Source organism: Martes martes (genome assembly GCF_963455335.1).
Source record: "Martes martes genome assembly, chromosome: 6".
Classification (NCBI taxonomy): domain Eukaryota; kingdom Metazoa; phylum Chordata; class Mammalia; order Carnivora; family Mustelidae; genus Martes; species Martes martes.
The window spans coordinates 111,063,264-111,080,490 of NC_137893.1; the positions used below are offsets into that span (position 1 = coordinate 111,063,264).

At 34.9% G+C, this 17,227-nt stretch overlaps 1 protein-coding gene across 1 annotated transcript in view; it reads left to right on the plus strand.

The window, feature by feature from the left end:
* FAM135A (family with sequence similarity 135 member A) overlaps positions 1 to 17,227 on the plus strand; it is a 120,195-nt gene that overhangs the window by 22,081 nt on the left and 80,887 nt on the right. Inside the window, exons 4-8 of the mRNA XM_080805357.1 lie at positions 7,036 to 7,175; positions 7,282 to 7,352; positions 8,980 to 9,153; positions 12,197 to 12,323; positions 13,017 to 13,170. Of these exons, the coding sequence (XP_080661483.1) occupies positions 7,036 to 7,175; positions 7,282 to 7,352; positions 8,980 to 9,153; positions 12,197 to 12,323; positions 13,017 to 13,170 (666 nt within the window). The remainder of the gene's footprint in view (positions 1 to 7,035; positions 7,176 to 7,281; positions 7,353 to 8,979; positions 9,154 to 12,196; positions 12,324 to 13,016; positions 13,171 to 17,227) is intronic.

Genomic DNA, 17,227 nt, shown 5'->3' on the forward strand with positions numbered 1-17,227 from the left:
TCATGATCTGAGCAGAAGGCAGAGGCTTTAACCCACTGAGCCACCCATGCACCCCTCTATTATAATAGATCCATATAATATCTATTAGAGATGTATTGGGTTGGTCAGATTCCATGTGTCAAGAAATGTGAAGAATCTCAGATTTTATTCTATATGTTGTTGAAAATAATTCTTCATGCTTTCTCATGTTACTGTACATCTTGTAAGCAGAGACACTAAAGGACTTCTGTTCCAACTAACTTTTTAAGGATATTTGTATTAGTGAAGAGCTTTGGAAGATATAGATAATGTCTCTGGATCAGAAGCTAGATTTGGTTACTGTACAGTATAATAAACACAATGTCTCCCTCTAGTTCAAAAATTAGACAGGTTTTCATATAGCCCCTTATAAAAGATTAAGGTTTCCTAAGCTTAGAGGTCCTCAGCTGTGACCTAAAACCCACTGTATGTGTAGCAGCCACCTGGGCTTGCCTCTGTATCACCCCCATGGAACTTGGGTGAATAAGGACAAGGGGAACTAACTGATGTGATTGATCATGCAGTTCATGCTGCTTGCTGTGCTATGAGTAACGAAGTCCTTTGTCTCTGACCCAGGAGTCTCCTGTCTTCTCCCAGCACCCATGAAACTGTGGCAGGCTAGCTTATTAGCTTATAAGTAGAATAAAATCTTAGATTCCTTACACTTCTTGAAATGCCAGAGAAGATGTTTTCTATTTCCTTCCTGGAGAGTAAAAATCTAACTGCCAGCCTCTGGAAACCCAGTAGAGAAGGAGTGTGTATCTCCTCATTCAGCAGTCAGTATGCCTGTGTCCATATACTCATGCTCTCAGTTTTGCCACATGACTTTCAGTTCAGAGGACCTTTGTTTTATCTTCTTCATGGAATAAACCTTTAGGCTTCTATGAAGGTGAACAAGGGGCAGGAACCTTATGGCATATAGTTGATGAGAGGACATACAAATCTGTTCTGTTCTTTGCTGAAAGGTCACCTTCTCAACTAAGCATTGCCTGACTTTCTTTTTAAAACTGCTACCTTTCTTACCCTCTTTTCTCTTTACTTCATAGAACTTATTACCTTGAAACATAGTATATCATTTACTTACTGTTTTTATTCTTTATCCCACCTCCCATTAGAGTGTAAACTCCATTAGGTCAGAGATTTTTATTTCTTTATTTTGCTGTATGCCCCCAATACCTAGAAAATGACTGTTATGGCACATACTAGAAATTCAGTCAACAAATATTGCTGGATATTGTTGATTGGATGAGTAAATGAATGATTAGGAGGAACTTGCATATCTTTTGCCCATTGCTCCTGATTTGAGAATAAAGAGTCATTGGCTCATTTTTTTAAAAGTTTTAAGTGTTGATATTAATTGAGGATATAGGTAATTTTCTCAAAAGGTTAATTACTGTCATTCCAAAGCAATTTACAATAATGTATTTTGTACACAGTTTCTTATTCCTTTGTTAGAGTCCCTTTTAGGGGATTTCTAATGACAGTGTTCCTTTTTTCTGTTGGAGTCTCTCACTCAATAAATATTGGATATAGTTTATTGGTAGAGCCAATGAAGTTGACTAAAAAATAATTTAAAAGGGATGGGCTGTGAGATAGGAACAAAAAAAGTGTGATGTCCAGGTAGCCAAATGAAGAAGTATTTCAAGAGTGAGAGTATGTGTAACTGTTTCTGATGCTGATTCTAAGTCAAGATGAGGTCTGAGAATTGACTGTTATATTTAGCAAAGTAGAAGACAATAGTGGTGTTACTAAGAGCAGTTAAGTGGGCCAAAATCCATTTAACATGTGAATTATTGTTGTGTAAGAATTTACCCCCAAACTTAATTTAAAACAAACATTATGTCATAGTTTCTGTGGGTCTGGATCCAGAAGTTGTTTAGCTGCTTTCCTCTGGATCAAGAGCTCTGTTCGTTCTCCTGTATTCACACAGATTAACCATGGGACTTTGTTGGAGGAATTGTACAGGGATGTGATAGCAGGAAGTGAGACTTACTGGGAGCCATCTGGGAGACTGGCTGTCACAAAAAGGGTCTAAAGGCAGAATGAAGGGATGAATTGGGAGATGTTGAATACCAAAGAATCTTTTGAGGAGTTTTGCCAGAAAAGGGAGCAGAGAAATAGGGAATTTGTCCAGGTGTATCTGCAGGTAGATGTAGTAATGGAGCTTAAAGAATTTCCCTGATTATTTTCTCATGAAATAAGAACCAGGGTTCTCAGTTGAGACAGGAGGACAGAAAATAATTTCCAAAATAGTCATCTAGAATTGTGGAGAGAAATGGGTTTGGAAAATATAGTATGATTGCTAAGCAGCATTGAAGGTCTATTCGAGATTAGTCATCATGAATTAAAGTATAGTCAGAAGAGTTGTGTATTTTTCCCCAGCTACATTCAGCATGTGGGTACAAGTATGTATGTGGATACAAGGGCAGGAAGTTAGATTTTTAAAGGTTGAGATTTATCTAGGCAGCTATGAGTGATAATGATGAAGTATGAAATTTAAGATGGGTAAGGAGGAAAGGGAGATCTTGAGAAAAAGTACAGGGATCAAAAAAAAAAAAAGAGTGTAGGATTCATGAACCTACTAAATGGGGTCAAAAGATTGTTGAACTTGTGGTATTAGAGAGAATAAGCTGGAGAGAGGATGTTGATTGAACTTTAAATTAAAGAGGGATTGCAGTTACTGGTAATGTAAAAATCTAGGGAATGACCACGGTAATGAGGAGCCAAGGAGGGCTAGAAGGCAAGAACACTTAAGGAGAGGAGAAAGAGAACCCAGGAAGTGGGATGGCTAGAGTAGTTTTGGAGAAAGTGACCTTAAATTAGGAAATAAAGCCTTCAAGAAATGAAGGCTTTCAAAAGGGTTTGTAGTGACTGCAAACATGAATGAGACAGTGAATGATACTGTCCAAGAGGTGCAAAGCTGGTGATAGGGGTAGTTTTAGAAAGGAGAGACCAAGAATGTCCGAAAGCATTAGTAAGGAACAAAGAAGCTCCAGGTTCAGTAGTAGTAGGAGTGTAGAAGCCCCCACCTGAGAGGGCTACGCTGGAGTGGCATCCTTAGGAAATCAGTAGCAAAAACTTGTGCTTTTTGAGGCAGCAGATTCTAATTTCACATTACATGGGTGCTGTAAAAAAAACAAAATCTACTTTCCATTGAGGAAAATTTCTTCCCCTTCTCGGCTCTTCTCTGAAATATTACAGAAGTTTGATCTACTTCAGATTGGTTTTCTTTCTACTTGGTTTCCTTTGAGATATTTGAAAACTGTCACAGACTTAGCAAAAATTTTATGTGTGGTACCAATAACTTTTTTTCCTGAACCATTTCAGAGTAATTTGCCAACATGATGGTCCATCATCCCCACATTACTTCAGTATCTATTTCCTCCAAACAATAACATTCTCTCCTACGTAACCCCAATAAAATCAAGAAATTAATGTTGATACATTGCTACCAACTATCCTTAACCCATTCAAGTTTTACTAGTTGTCCCAATAAAGTAATTTATTTTTTATTTTAATTTTTATTGTGTTATGTTAGTCACCATACAATACATCATTAGTTTTTGATGTAGTATTCCAATATTCATTGTTTACGTATAACATCTAGTGCTTCATGCAATAGGTGCCCTCCTTAATACCAACCAACCGGCTTACCCATCCCCCCACATCCCTCCCCTCTAAAACCCTCAAGTTTATTTCTCAGAGTCCACAGTCTCTCATGGTTTGTCTCCCCTCTTTACTTTCCTTTTCCTTCTCCTAATGTTCTCCATGTTATTCCTTATGTTCCACAAGTAAGTGAAACCAAATGATAATTGACTCTCTCTGCTTGACTTAGTTCACTCAGCATAATCTCCTCCATTCCCATCCATGTTGATGCAAAAGTTGGGTATTCATCGTTCCTGGTGGCTGAGTAATATTCCGTTGTCCATATGGACCACATCTTTATCCATTTGTCTGTTGAAGGGCATCTTGGCTCTTTCCAGTTTGGCTATTGTGGACATTGCTGTTCTGAACATTGGGGTACATATGGCCCTTCTTTTCTACTACATCTGTATCTTTGGGGTAAATACCCAATAGTGCAATTGCTGGGTCTTAGGGTAGCTCTATTTTTAATTTCCAATAAAGTCATTTATAGAAAAATGATCCAGTTCAGAATCGTGGGTGATAATTAATTGTTATGTCTCTTTAGTCTCCTTCATTATGGAACAGTTCCTCAGTCTGTTTTTGACTTCTGTGACCCTGAAACTGGTAAAGACTATAATCCTATTAATGTGTAGACTGTCCTTTAGTTTGCATTGCTCTCTGATTTTTCTCATGATTAGATTCAGGTTATGTGTCTTTGACAAGAGTATCTTCGAAATGATACTTTATGTTCGTCTCATTATATCCTAGTAGGTGGTACATGATTTGTCACATTACTAATGATGTTAACTTAGATTTTTTGATTAAGTCTCCTCAGACTGCTCCACTGTAAACTTACTCTTTTGTACCTTCAAAAGGTCTGGGTTTTTTTTCATTCATTCATATATACATCTCATACAGACTTAAGAATTTCTATATTATTCAATGGATATTAATGTATTACTATCATAATTTATTTTGATGCTCCGTTCATCCCCAAAATGACGAGGGGTAACCTCTTCAATCTAGCTTCCATGTCCTTTTGAAGTGTCCCCTCATTCTTTTAGCACTTCTTTACTTTCTGGTATGAAAAGATGATCCAGACTTCTTTTGCCCTATCTGTGCCCCGGCCCTGGAGTCATGAATTTCTCCAAAAGCTCTGGTTCCTTTAGTGGAAAACAGTATTATGAAACCAATATTTGAAGCTGTGTTGCTCTCAGGCCCTGTGAGTGGACAGAGCTAGTGAGCACATGTATGTACACACACATATATTTACATATGCATATACAAATTTACACCTGTCTTTATCTAAATATATACTGCAAATACCATGAGTTCACATCAGTATTTCTAATTTCAGTCTGTTACAGGATTCATTTTACATTTTTATCTACTTTCCATATTTGTACATCCTTCCTCTGAAAGATTTCAGTGAGAAACCTGACTCTCATTATCCTTACTATATTTTCTTATTTGAGCGATCTCTCATAGGTGCCAGTCTCTTGACGCTGCTCTCTCTCCCTCAGGATCCTCTCCTTACACCTCCTGGGTGTCAGCACCTCATGCCAGGTCACTTCTGTGTGGATACTCTTCTGATACCCACTTGAACGTACTAAATCTTTGTGCTAAGAGTTCCTACTGTAGGGATGTTGGCCTCACCTCACTTTGCCTCCATGAGAGTGTATCAGGTTGCCACTGCTCACACCCACCCTCACCACCATTCATCCTTTTTGGACTCCTGGCCTTGTCCCTGGCTGCCTGTCTGCAAGGACACCCTCCTGACCTAATTTGGGCTCCAGTAACCCCCCCACCTGTAGCCTTAGGTGTTCTCCCACGTGGTTGCCCTTTTCATCTTGCTTGGGCTCCCAATATCTCACCCTAAGTCAGCCCTCCACCAGAATTGCCCTCTTCATCCTTCACAGGCTCTGACATCAGGTAACTACTCCATATGGACACCTACTTATTCCGTTTAGACTCTGGCATCCCACTCTGTGCTCCCTGCTCTGCAGAGATGCCCACCTTATTTAAATGTTTAAATTCCTCTTTGTTGTAATGATCTGATACCAACAACCTGGAAGGAGGTAAACCAATCTTTATAAGTAAAGGGCACAGTCTTCCACAAGACTGAGCTCACTTCAGACATAAGGTCACATTTCAGGGGTCCACAAGCTACCCACATTTCTCATTAGATGGCTGCAAATTCAGGGTTCTTATTACCCCTTCAGGTTTGATAAGTCACTAGAACAACACACACAACAACAACACACAGAACTCAGGAAAGCACTCAACTTAATTATGGTTTTATCATTGCAAAGGGATACATAACAGAGCCAGCCAAAAGAAAAGAAGCATAGGCAAAGGGCAAAGTCTGGGAGAGTCCCATAGTTGTGAAGCTTCTGTTGTTCTCTCCCCAAGGAGTCAGGATGTATTACCCTCCCAGAAAGTTTGTATGTGACAATATGTGAAATATTTCCAATCAGGGAAGCTTACCTGATTGAATCATTGCTCAATCTCCAGACCCCTTTCCCCTCACTGGAGTTTGGGTTCACATGATGTGTCTCAAGCCCCAACTTTCTAGTCACATAGTTGGTCTTTTGTGGCCAGCCCCTATCCTGTCATCTCTTTACCATAAATTCTCTGGGCCCAACATGAGTAAACTCCACTACCACCACGACCACCACCACCAGCACCAACCCATGAGCCTTAGGTGTTCTTCCATGTGGTTGCCTGTCCTGGGAAATTCTAAGGATTTAGAAGCCATTTCCAAGGAATTGGGACAAAAGCCAAACAAATTCTTTATTCCAAGGGATTAGAGGTTACCCCTCAGCACCAGGACAGTGGCCAATCAAATGCTTTATTATGCATCTTTGGAAAACTAAATTGCTTCCTTCTGGGAGTACAGATCAATTATTCCTCGTAGAATATCTACCTTGAGGGGCACCTGGGTGACTCAGTTGGTTAAGCATCTGCCTTCAGCTCAGGTCATGAGCTCAGGGTCCTGGGATTGATTGGTCAGGCTCCCTGCTCAGCCGGGAGTCTGCTTCTCCTTCTGCTCCTCCCCGCCCCTCCCCCCCATCCCCAGATTGTGCTCGCTCGCTCTCTCTCTCTCTCAAATAGATAAGTAAAATCTTAAAAAAAAAACAACAAAAACTACCTTGAGATTTCCTGATGTACCTTTTCAGATTAAAATAAATTATACAATAGTTTTATAGTGGTTATCATGTACTTCTTTTTTATATAGAAATTGTTAAACTTTCAGAAATGTTCTAATACTGCTATAGAAAATGATAACAGCACTGGAGTAATATAATCAAACTTAAGGTATTTAAAAGTATTAATTTACTTCTATTATATTTTTCCTTTTTACCTGTCAGTTACATATCTTATTTGTTTTAGGTATGACTTTAGCCTTTCCAGCTTCAGTTCATGATTCTCTGATTTGCAGTAAAACATTTCAAATTCTGTATAAAAATGAGGAGGTTGTTTTAAATGATGTCATGATCTTCAAAGTTAAAATGTTGTTGGATGAAAAAAAGGTAAACATCTCTTCATATATATTTAGATAAGTATTTTTTGTAGAGCCTCCGGGCATATTTCTGACTTTAAGTATTCAGAAAACCTTATACTGTAATTTCTCTTCAGATTGAAGAAACGCTTGAAGAAATGAATTTTTTGTTATCCTTGGATCTACACTTTACAGATGGAGATTATTCGTAAGTAGACTATTCAAACAATTAAAAATGTTTAGGTTTGGGGCGCCTGGGTGGCTCAGTGGGTTAAAGCCTCTGTCTTCCGCTCAGGGTCCTGGGATCTAGCCCCGCATCGGGCTCTCTGCTCAGCAGGGAGCTTGCTTCATCCTCTCTCTCTGCCTGCCTCTTTGCCTGGTTGTGATCTCTGTCAAATAAATAAATAAAATCTTTAAAAAAAAAATCTTTAGTTTCTCGTAACTGCTACCTATTCTCCATTTTCTAGTTAGAATTTAGCCTCTCCCTTTCTTGTTTATTTGAACTACTTTTGTCTAATCATGGAGTCTCATGAGAGTACTTAGGGCTACTCTTTTGTACCCATGTCAATTCCATGAGCCCCAGGTAGACAAGTTGAAGAAATAAATAATTTCCTAGACTCTAGAAACTCCACTGTTGGTATAATACCACTACTATGAGACATTTAGATAGAACTCTCTTTCACTGTATCACTGACCATCTTCCTTATGGCGTAAGTGATGCCATCTTTAGGCAGGACTCTTAATATTTAGAGAGTTTTCAAGACTGATGACCTTATACCTTGCAGTTGTTTGTAGTTTGTTAATTCCTAGAGCCCTTGAGGAAATTTTAGGACTGGCTACTCTGAACTTGCTCACACATCTGAACATGCAGTCATATATTTTAGGGACACACTGTGCTTGGGTTCATTTAAAATAAGAATCAGAGATTTGTTTAACAATTTTATTTTTGTAGGGTTTTTTCCTCCTCCTTTTAAACGTACTTAAAGAAGTACTTCTTGGAAATTATACGTAAATTTAGATAACACTTGTAGGATAAATGACTAAGCAGTTACCTTTTGAAAGGTCTACTTGAGATATCCTCTTTACTATCATGGAGGAATAAGAATTTTTTTATGTGGTAGCACTGCTCCTCTGTAAAACTTGTTGATTACAAAGAATTCCTTAAGGGATTAAATTTTAAACCAAATCAAAATTTTATAAATGAAGTAAGCTGAAATGAGTAAGTAGTTTGTTAACTATGGGTACTTATAATATATATATGGGTTAAAATACATATACACATGCACACAAACACACTTTGGAAATCATTCTCATAAAAATTGTTTTAATTTTTTATATGTATAAATCTAATAACAGACTAAATATCTGTAATCAAATATCTACCAGTTGCTTGCTTACTTCCAAGCAGCACTTAAAAACAAAATTTTATACAATGAAAAATAATTTTAAATATCTTTTTGGGATTTATTACTATAGGATTTGACCTATGTTATACTATAGCCTTAGAATGAACAGTATTCCCTATGGAATAAAATTTAGTGAAAGACAGAAGTAATTCCTAGTCAAAAAAGATGCACTTTATAGGGGGCATTAGTGAAAAAACAGTTCCATATCATGGACTGGTAGAAAACTAAAGGTAAAATCTGATTATTTTCTTATTACTAGATTTCAAATTTTTGTCTAATGCAAATGTAATGCTTTAAAAATTATTCTCATTTTAAGTTTTAAAAAACTAAATAAGTAACTAAGTGTTTTGATAATTTAAACTACTCTACAAAATATTAGTCTTTACTAAATACGCCATACTTACATGCAGATTGTGTTGCTTTTTCTAGGGCAGATGATCTGAACACCTTGCAACTAATAAGTAGCCGAACATTGAAGCTGCACTTTAGCCTCCATAGAGGCCTTCATCATCACGTTAATGTTATGTTTGATTACTTCCACCTTTCTGTGGTGTCCGTCACAGTCCATGCATCATTGGTTGCATTGCACCAGCCACTAATAAGGTAAATTTAACCAATACTCTGGTCCTTATTAATGTAATATCTTTTATTTTATAGTGTAAATGTATACTTTGATAAAGATAATTGAAGTAATAAGGAATTTCTATATTTATAATTATTAAATAAATGCTTCCATTTTATACTAGAATAATAAAATAACATTTTAGAGCAAGGGAACATTAGATTGGTAACTCTTTTAATACAGAAATATAGAATAATCTTTGTCAAATAAACTGACCAAGAAAAATAGTGCAGTGTGGAAATATACTTACAGCATTGTTTAGTCTGTACCTGTGTTTTTAAGCAATGCTGTACAGTGTTCATACTCTGAAAAAGTATATTCATTTTTTTCTGTTTCTTTGTCTCATCTGGATCACATAAAATTTTCTTAAATCTGTGCTATACAATAATTCTTGTTTTCTAAGTCATTAATCAATTTTGTGGTTCTTTACTAATAAAGTTTTTAAAGTATAACCTGTACCATTTGAGCCCAAAGGAACCTAATATTCTAGATTATAATAAATACATTCAGATAGTTATTTTTTCTGCCCACTTCCATAGGGAAATGGATTGTTTTTCATTGTATAAGCATATGTTTCAAGCTCTTCAGTTTTTTACAATACAATATCATCCTTTTGTGGTATGGGCAACAGATGGACACTTTCAAAATCAGTAACTTATATGAAAAGACTCCAAATTGATTTCTGAACTGTCTACAGTTTTTGTCAATTCGTATTCCAACAACTGATACTTCAGGGTTATAATGTTAAACTGATTGATCAGAAAAACTAAGTAGGTAATTCTGTATAAATACCCTGAGAATATATAGAAGACCAATACAAATTAACATAACGTCCACAAGTAACAGCTTCCCATGGCGCATATCCTTACATTCTTTTACCTCTTCCATTGTGTTGTCCCTTGGTTGCCTTGAGAGCCCAGGGCCAGGAGGAAGTCTTTCCCTTTCCTCTAATGACTTGCTTTGCTTTCCTTACTCTATAGTTAGATCTGTAACTGGTTGTTGTGCTCTCTTTGTCTTACCTCTTAAACCTTCGAGAGCTTGTTCTCTCAGTTACTGTAACTTTTGTACAGGACAGTGTTCCTGTTATATAATTTTATTATAAACTTTAAAAAATTTTAGATGTTGATTGAATAAATAAATATGTAATAACATGATAACTGAATGAAACTTTAATAAGAAAGTGACTTTTTGAAATTAAACTTTCAAATAAGTAGTATACAATATTACTTTTTTTAAAATTACATGTTAGGTTTTTAATGCTAAAAGTTTATTGATAAAATACATTTCTTTAGTTTTCTGAATCTCCTGTTGTAGTTTCAGTAAGAATCCTAACTGAAATATTTGAACTGTTCCTTTTTCTTTATAACTGTTCATTTTCTTTCTGTATAATGCTTAGTTTCTCTTCTGAGAAATGTACAAACAATTCATAGAGGTTAGCTCAGTTATTCATGTTGTTTTCTAAGGCCCGAACTAGAGTTAGTGATATTTACATCACTAATCCCAGTGAGTTAAATGTGTGCTTCCTCTTGCAATGCAGCAGTTTTTGCCACAGACTAGTAGGAGAAACAGGCAGCTCATCTCCTAGAGACCGTCTACTGGAAGAAGACATTTTTGGCTCAGAATTAGAAGCCAAGAGGAATAACTGTTGGCTCTGGTTAGTGACTGGGAAAGACACTGAGGTGCTGCAGCAGCTGAGTTTGCTGTGCCTTACCCAGCTGCCATGGGCCTTCGTATCCCCTCTCTTGCGGCTAGAACCTCGCCATGAAAGAAGCAGTATCTCTCCCTGCCTTTTTCCTTGCCTGTAAATGAGAGGTTGGAGAAGGGAAGCAAGGAAAGGGTAAAGAAGAGCTTTATGCTGGCGCATGCTGGTAGAGGGGTCATGTTAAGGGTAACATTCCTCACTATGCTTTGACAAAGTTTTTCCTGAAGTTTCATTATAGATGGACTTTTTTCCCCTCTAAACAAAATGAAACAATATTTTACAATCTCATCTTTTTAAGTGTTATTTTTATTAAAACAATTTCTATGATTAACCCAACTACAGACCTTAAATCAATTATTTATAATAAGTGGAACCCCACAGAAGATTTCTTTCTTTGTTTTTTTACATAACCTATTTTTATATTTGAGCTTTTTAAAGTATAACTTTTATGACCCAATTCTGAAAAACACATTGTAGTAGGTGTAATTTACCGTTGACTTGCACCTCCCTTCTTTGCTGGGATATGGATATTTAATATTTGCAAAGCAAATTGATTTTGCAAATGAAGACCGCTTTCTGCTTATGGCAAAGTTGATTCACTTTTCTGTCTTTTCCCTTTTGCCGAACTGCCAAATTGTCCAAATGCTTTGGCCTACTTACAATTAGCCAATACTTTATCTCAGAATTGTATATGATTTTAAACATTCAAGCAGAATACGCTTATTGTGTAGAATTTATAGTATATTATATGTAATGTTATTACTAACAGCAGTAGTTCGTATAATATGGGTTGAGATAGTACCTTGAACTACTTGAAGATTGTCTTAATGGCGTTCACAGACTTGTAGTAAAGGGAAGGGAAATATCTTCTTTTTGAGAAATAGAGAACAAGTAGATTTAGTAATTTTTCTTTTACTACATTTATGTGGGAAGCTCTTTATTTCTGTAAGTAGAATCCATATATGATTTTTAGGTTTTTAAACTTGGTACCAGTTCTGACAGTCCAGTATTTCCAAATTAAATCTTGATCCTCATTTGTCATTTAGCTACTCTGGATCCCACAGTTTTATCTTTAGAATTCTTTAAGACTTCCTGAAGCCTGATTATGGAGAAGTTATCTCAGGCATCTAGTCTTAGTTTTTTATATATTCATTGTCTTTTCATAATTATTCCAGTTATTTAAAGGAAAAATTTAAGAATACTTTAGAAATTATAACCTTGCGAAACCTTTCTCTTTATTCATATAAGATTTTCTTTTGTAAACATTTAACATTTAAATAGACTATTATGGCAGTAATGATGTGTAATACTTATTCCTCCAGCTTTCCTCGCCCTGTGAAGACTACTTGGTTAAATAGAAATGCACCAGCACAAAACAAAGATTCTGTGATTCCTACTCTTGAAAGTGTGGTCTTTGGTATTAACTACACAAAACAGTTATCGCCAGATGTAAGAACTAATACATTTATACACCCTTTTCCCCCTCTTATTTTAAGTGAAGTGTTTTTTAATTGTTTCATCTGTGAATGTGATGTTTATTTATTAATTGTTTGAGCTCAACAACTTACAGATCAAGTTAGATATGATCTTAACAAATTATCTTAACAAATTATTTATTGCAAAAATTAACCTGATAAAGATTTACCAGATTTAATGGGTAGAGATCTTTGACAGCTAGTGCCTTTTTAAACTTGTTACTATCACTTCTTGCTTCCTTAACAGAACTGGTAAATCACTCAAAGGAGCTCGTAAAGATCAGCTGCCAGAATTGAGACCCAGCTTGCAGTATTACAAGTACAATTGCTATTCCCTTGGAAGGAAAGGGGCTTATATTGTAAAAGCAGAGTATCTGTCCCTCAGTGCAAATAGAATTTGAATCTCAAATTTTCAAAAACCATAATTCAATCTGCTTACTTTAAAAACCCACTGTAATTGAAATTATTAGAGTCACATTTTATGTGTTTAAATAACTTGTATGAATAAGAGCAACTCCCTACAATATTGCTGATTTTTTTGTGTGTTTTAGAATAACTAACTAGTAAATGCTTAGGATTGTTTCCTTTAATTTTCTAAGTTTCAAATGTAATATATTTAGATTTTTGGTAACTAACACTCTATATCCCACATCTGTTCTTTGTTTAGGGTTGCAGCTTCATCATTGCAGACTCCTTCCTACATCATGCCTATCATTTTCATTATACACTTTGTGCCACTTTGCTGCTAGCCTTCAAAGGATTGCACAGCTACTTCATTACGGTAACAGAAGAGATTCCCTCTTGTCAGAAACTAGAACTGGGTATGTTAAAAGTAGCCAGACCTAACATATAGTTCAATTTTTCTCTTCATTCTCATTTTGCTAGTTAGCTGCTTTGCCATAGTTTTTCTATACTAAAACTATAATGTTTGTATGCTTCAGTTTTACTTCTCTCTCAATTCCATCTTTTTTGACTCTTGATAATTACTTTCTGCAATTTAAAAAAATTTTTTATGATATTGAGAAATAACTTCTTGATGTTAAGTTTGAAGTGAGTCTTTTGATAGCTTTTAAAAAAATATATGTCAATATTCTACTCCTATTAAAATCAGAAAACATACTAGAAAGCAAATTCTGTAATTACCTACAGAATTTTGGGAAAATAAACTAAATCTGTGCTTCTAAATAATTAACAGTCTAAGCAGATTGTAGGTACTTGAAACATTTTTGTATACATTTGGCTTTAAGTGATCTCAGATCTTATTAGTTCTTTTATTTCACATCAGAGAATAATAACATTACTCAATTTTAACATTTTGAAATTTATTTAGATCTCTAAAAAAATCAGCCTTGGTTTTAGTCCAACAGTAATATCTGCATATATGTTATAGTACGCAATAAAAAATCATATTACCTTGATTTTGTATATACCATTTGTAGATTGCAACATGTAATGTGCAAAAGATAAATTTTGGCGATTAGCAAAAATAAGTTTTTATTCAGACCTTTTTTTTTTTTTAAAGATTTTATTTATTTACTTGACAGACAGAGATCACAGGTAGGCAGAGAGGCAGCCAGAGAGAGAAGAAGGGAAGCAGGCTCCCTGCTGAGCAGGGAGCCCGATGGGGGGCTCGATCCCAGGGTCCTGGGATCATGACCTGAGCCAAAGGCAGAGGCCTTAACCCACTGAGCCACCCAGGTGCCCCTTTATTCAGACCTTTTATGATAGTTTAAAAAGCTTTTCTTTTCAAACATCAGGTAGTAGCTTATAATAAGCACATTTTAATTATCTCTTCAGAATAAATTAATTTTATCAATATATACTTGAATAAATCAAGAATTACTTTTAAATTTTACTTGAATTAATCAGTGTTCTTTGTTTGTTTCTCAAGGATCTCAGTCTTTTAACAATATTGATGCACTCTTAAAAATAGTCACTGTTACTGAAAATAATTCTTGGGCTTGAGAGTAATTAGCCTATTTTTATAATTGCCTATTTAGGGATACAAAAGAATTTTAAGAACATTTAATGATTTGTAGCTCGCTTAAATTCAGCTGTGAGAAAATGCTGGATATTGTGCCACTGCCTATCAGCAGCTACTCCAATGGATTTGATTAACAGATATCATTCAGCTGACTATTTGGAATACTTAATTCAAGTATCCCAATGTTTATACAGAGGTACAAGCAATAGGAAAATTTATTTATTTTTACTCATATATTCTTACCCAAGACAAAAATGGTGGAATCCTTTTGATTACTGTTCTCTGAAATACTCTGCTTCCTTGCTATTTTGTATACTTAGAATTCTTCTATTTCCCTTAGGAAAATCTATTTCCTTTGGGAAAATCCCTTAGAAAATGAAAGAAATGTTTGTAGAATAGAACTAATTTAGGCTATCATTATCCTCAACTAATGGAAAAATTATGCTCCATATATTTTTTAATTTGTTTTTTGGGAACTCCAGCACATCTTTGTAGAATCACATTTATAAATTTTGGTTAATGACTAAACTACCAAACTATTAAACCACAATATTAATGAAGGACAGTACATTGTACTTGAAAAATGGAATTATAAAAAAAGTGGTGTGGAACTCAGAAGCCAATGTATGATGGTATTTCTACAAGAGAATTTGTTAATTGTTTAGATGTTGAATGATGTAGTAGAATTCATAGAGGCATTATCTTGTAGTTTAGAATGCATGTTTGAGCCATTTCTGTCACTAGTTTTGGGACTGTATATACGAAGTGGGTTTCATTTGAAAGATAGGGTGATCAAAGGAAACCAGATGTGTGTGACTAGGAGGAAAGATAAGGACATCCAAAAGGCAGAGGGTGTAAAGTAGCTCTGGGAGTGAGACTTCTTAATGGTGTGAGTTCCCTGGGATTTTTATGGGCACCTACTTTGTCAGGTCCTGAGCTAGATGCTGAGGGAAAAATAGGGTCTCTCTCTTTAAAGAGCTTTGACTTCCCCTCTTCCTTTAATAAGTGATCAGTCCAGCATGGGCCTGAAAGGAGAAACTCACCCAGAGAGATGGGACTTCCTGAGTTTTTAATATAGAGAGTTGTATATGAGGTGGACCCATAAATGCCTGTAAAAGGAAGACATCTATTTGCATGTAATGTTCAAATAGACCTAACATGTAATACTTGAGAATGAAAAACACATGAAATCACATTTTAACTTAGAAAAAATATTTTTCTTTAAAAAGATGTTTGTTGGTAAAATATATAATTAGTAATTAAAATGAGCATCTCTTCAAAGCACAGATTTATTTCAAATACACAGTATTAGCACAATTACTAGTTTATTAATCTAAGTCAGCATGATAATTCATTTATCAGGTTTTAAATTTTCTCACGGTAAGGATGGATTTTATGTTATATGAATTCGTTTGACCTTACACATGTAATATAATATAGAAAATATCATAATTAAAGGCCCTTCCTTATATTTAATTTTACAAGTTAGTTACTAAATGAATATAAACTTTATTCCAGATTATTTGATAAAATATCAGAAACCAAATTCTAAAGCAAACCTAGACTCTAGTCTTAAATAAGCAAATACTAGTGATAAATAAAATTATTAGTATCTCACACATCCTACCTACTCAAAATAAATTTGTTGAATAAATGAATTAATGAAATGGCAAAATACAGCTTTTGTTGTTACTTGAAAAGTATATAGACATCAAAACAAAGATGATTAGAGTTTCCTAGGGATTTTTAAAATCAAGACTCATCTTCAATGAATATTTATTGGTAGCATTTTATGTTATTCTTAAAATTTTCATATTTGTATTTTCTGTTTATTATAAATTTTAATTTATCTTGAATGTATCTTCTAGGGAACATGTACAAATTCTTTTAACTATTTAAAACAATTACATACTCTGAACTATTAACATTATTTATTTTTATCCTAGCAAAATTAAATTCAAGTACTAGATAATACTTCCATAAAGCGCTGTTGACTAAATATCATTATATTCACCAGTTTTATTTATAAGTGGATTTTTATAAGTGGATTTTTATTTTATAAGTGGATATAAAGTTTTTTTTTTGTTTTTTTTTTTAAAGAAAAATTCGTTTATTTTAGAGAGAGAGAGCAAGGGACAGGGGCAATGGGAGAGGGATACAGAGTCTCAGGCAGGGCCCATGCCAAACATGGAGCCTGACTCAGGGCTCGATGTCACAACCCTGAGATCATGACCTGAGCCAAAACCAAGTGTCGGACAATTAACCAACTGCACTAGGCAGGTACCCCTAAAATAATTCTTGAGTAGAGGGTGTATATTGTATTTCTTTATACTATTTGATATTTTTCTTGAGTTTTCAATTAAGTACATACTTAAAAGTCTTAAACTATATTGTGCTTTAAAAAAATGTATCTAAATTCTATTCCCTCTTTTAAAATAATGCCTTGAATTCCTTTCTGCTTTGCCATTTTCTTTTCTCCTAGTTGAATGATGTACATTTTTTTTTTTTTTGATGACATATAGTTAAATACTGGTTTGGTACAAGGAGCTCTTACTGAAAATGGAAGTCTGGAATCTAGGGAGTTCTAGAATCTAGGCTTTGGCAAATCATGTAATCTTTCTAGGCCCTAGTATCTACACTTGTAAAAGCAGGGGTTGATCTAGCTCATCTCTGAGATCCCTGCCAGCTCTGAGATTCTGAGTTCAAGAAATTAAAACATAAAAATAATATTGGATTATGAAATGTTGAATGGTGCATACATTTAAATAGAAAAAAAGAACAAAACAATGTAAACTTGAATGTACATCATTTGCAATTCTAATAAGCTAATTAACTAACTGAAATACTCTGCTTTAGTGTTCTAACTGCCCTCTCAGATCAATACTAAGTCAACT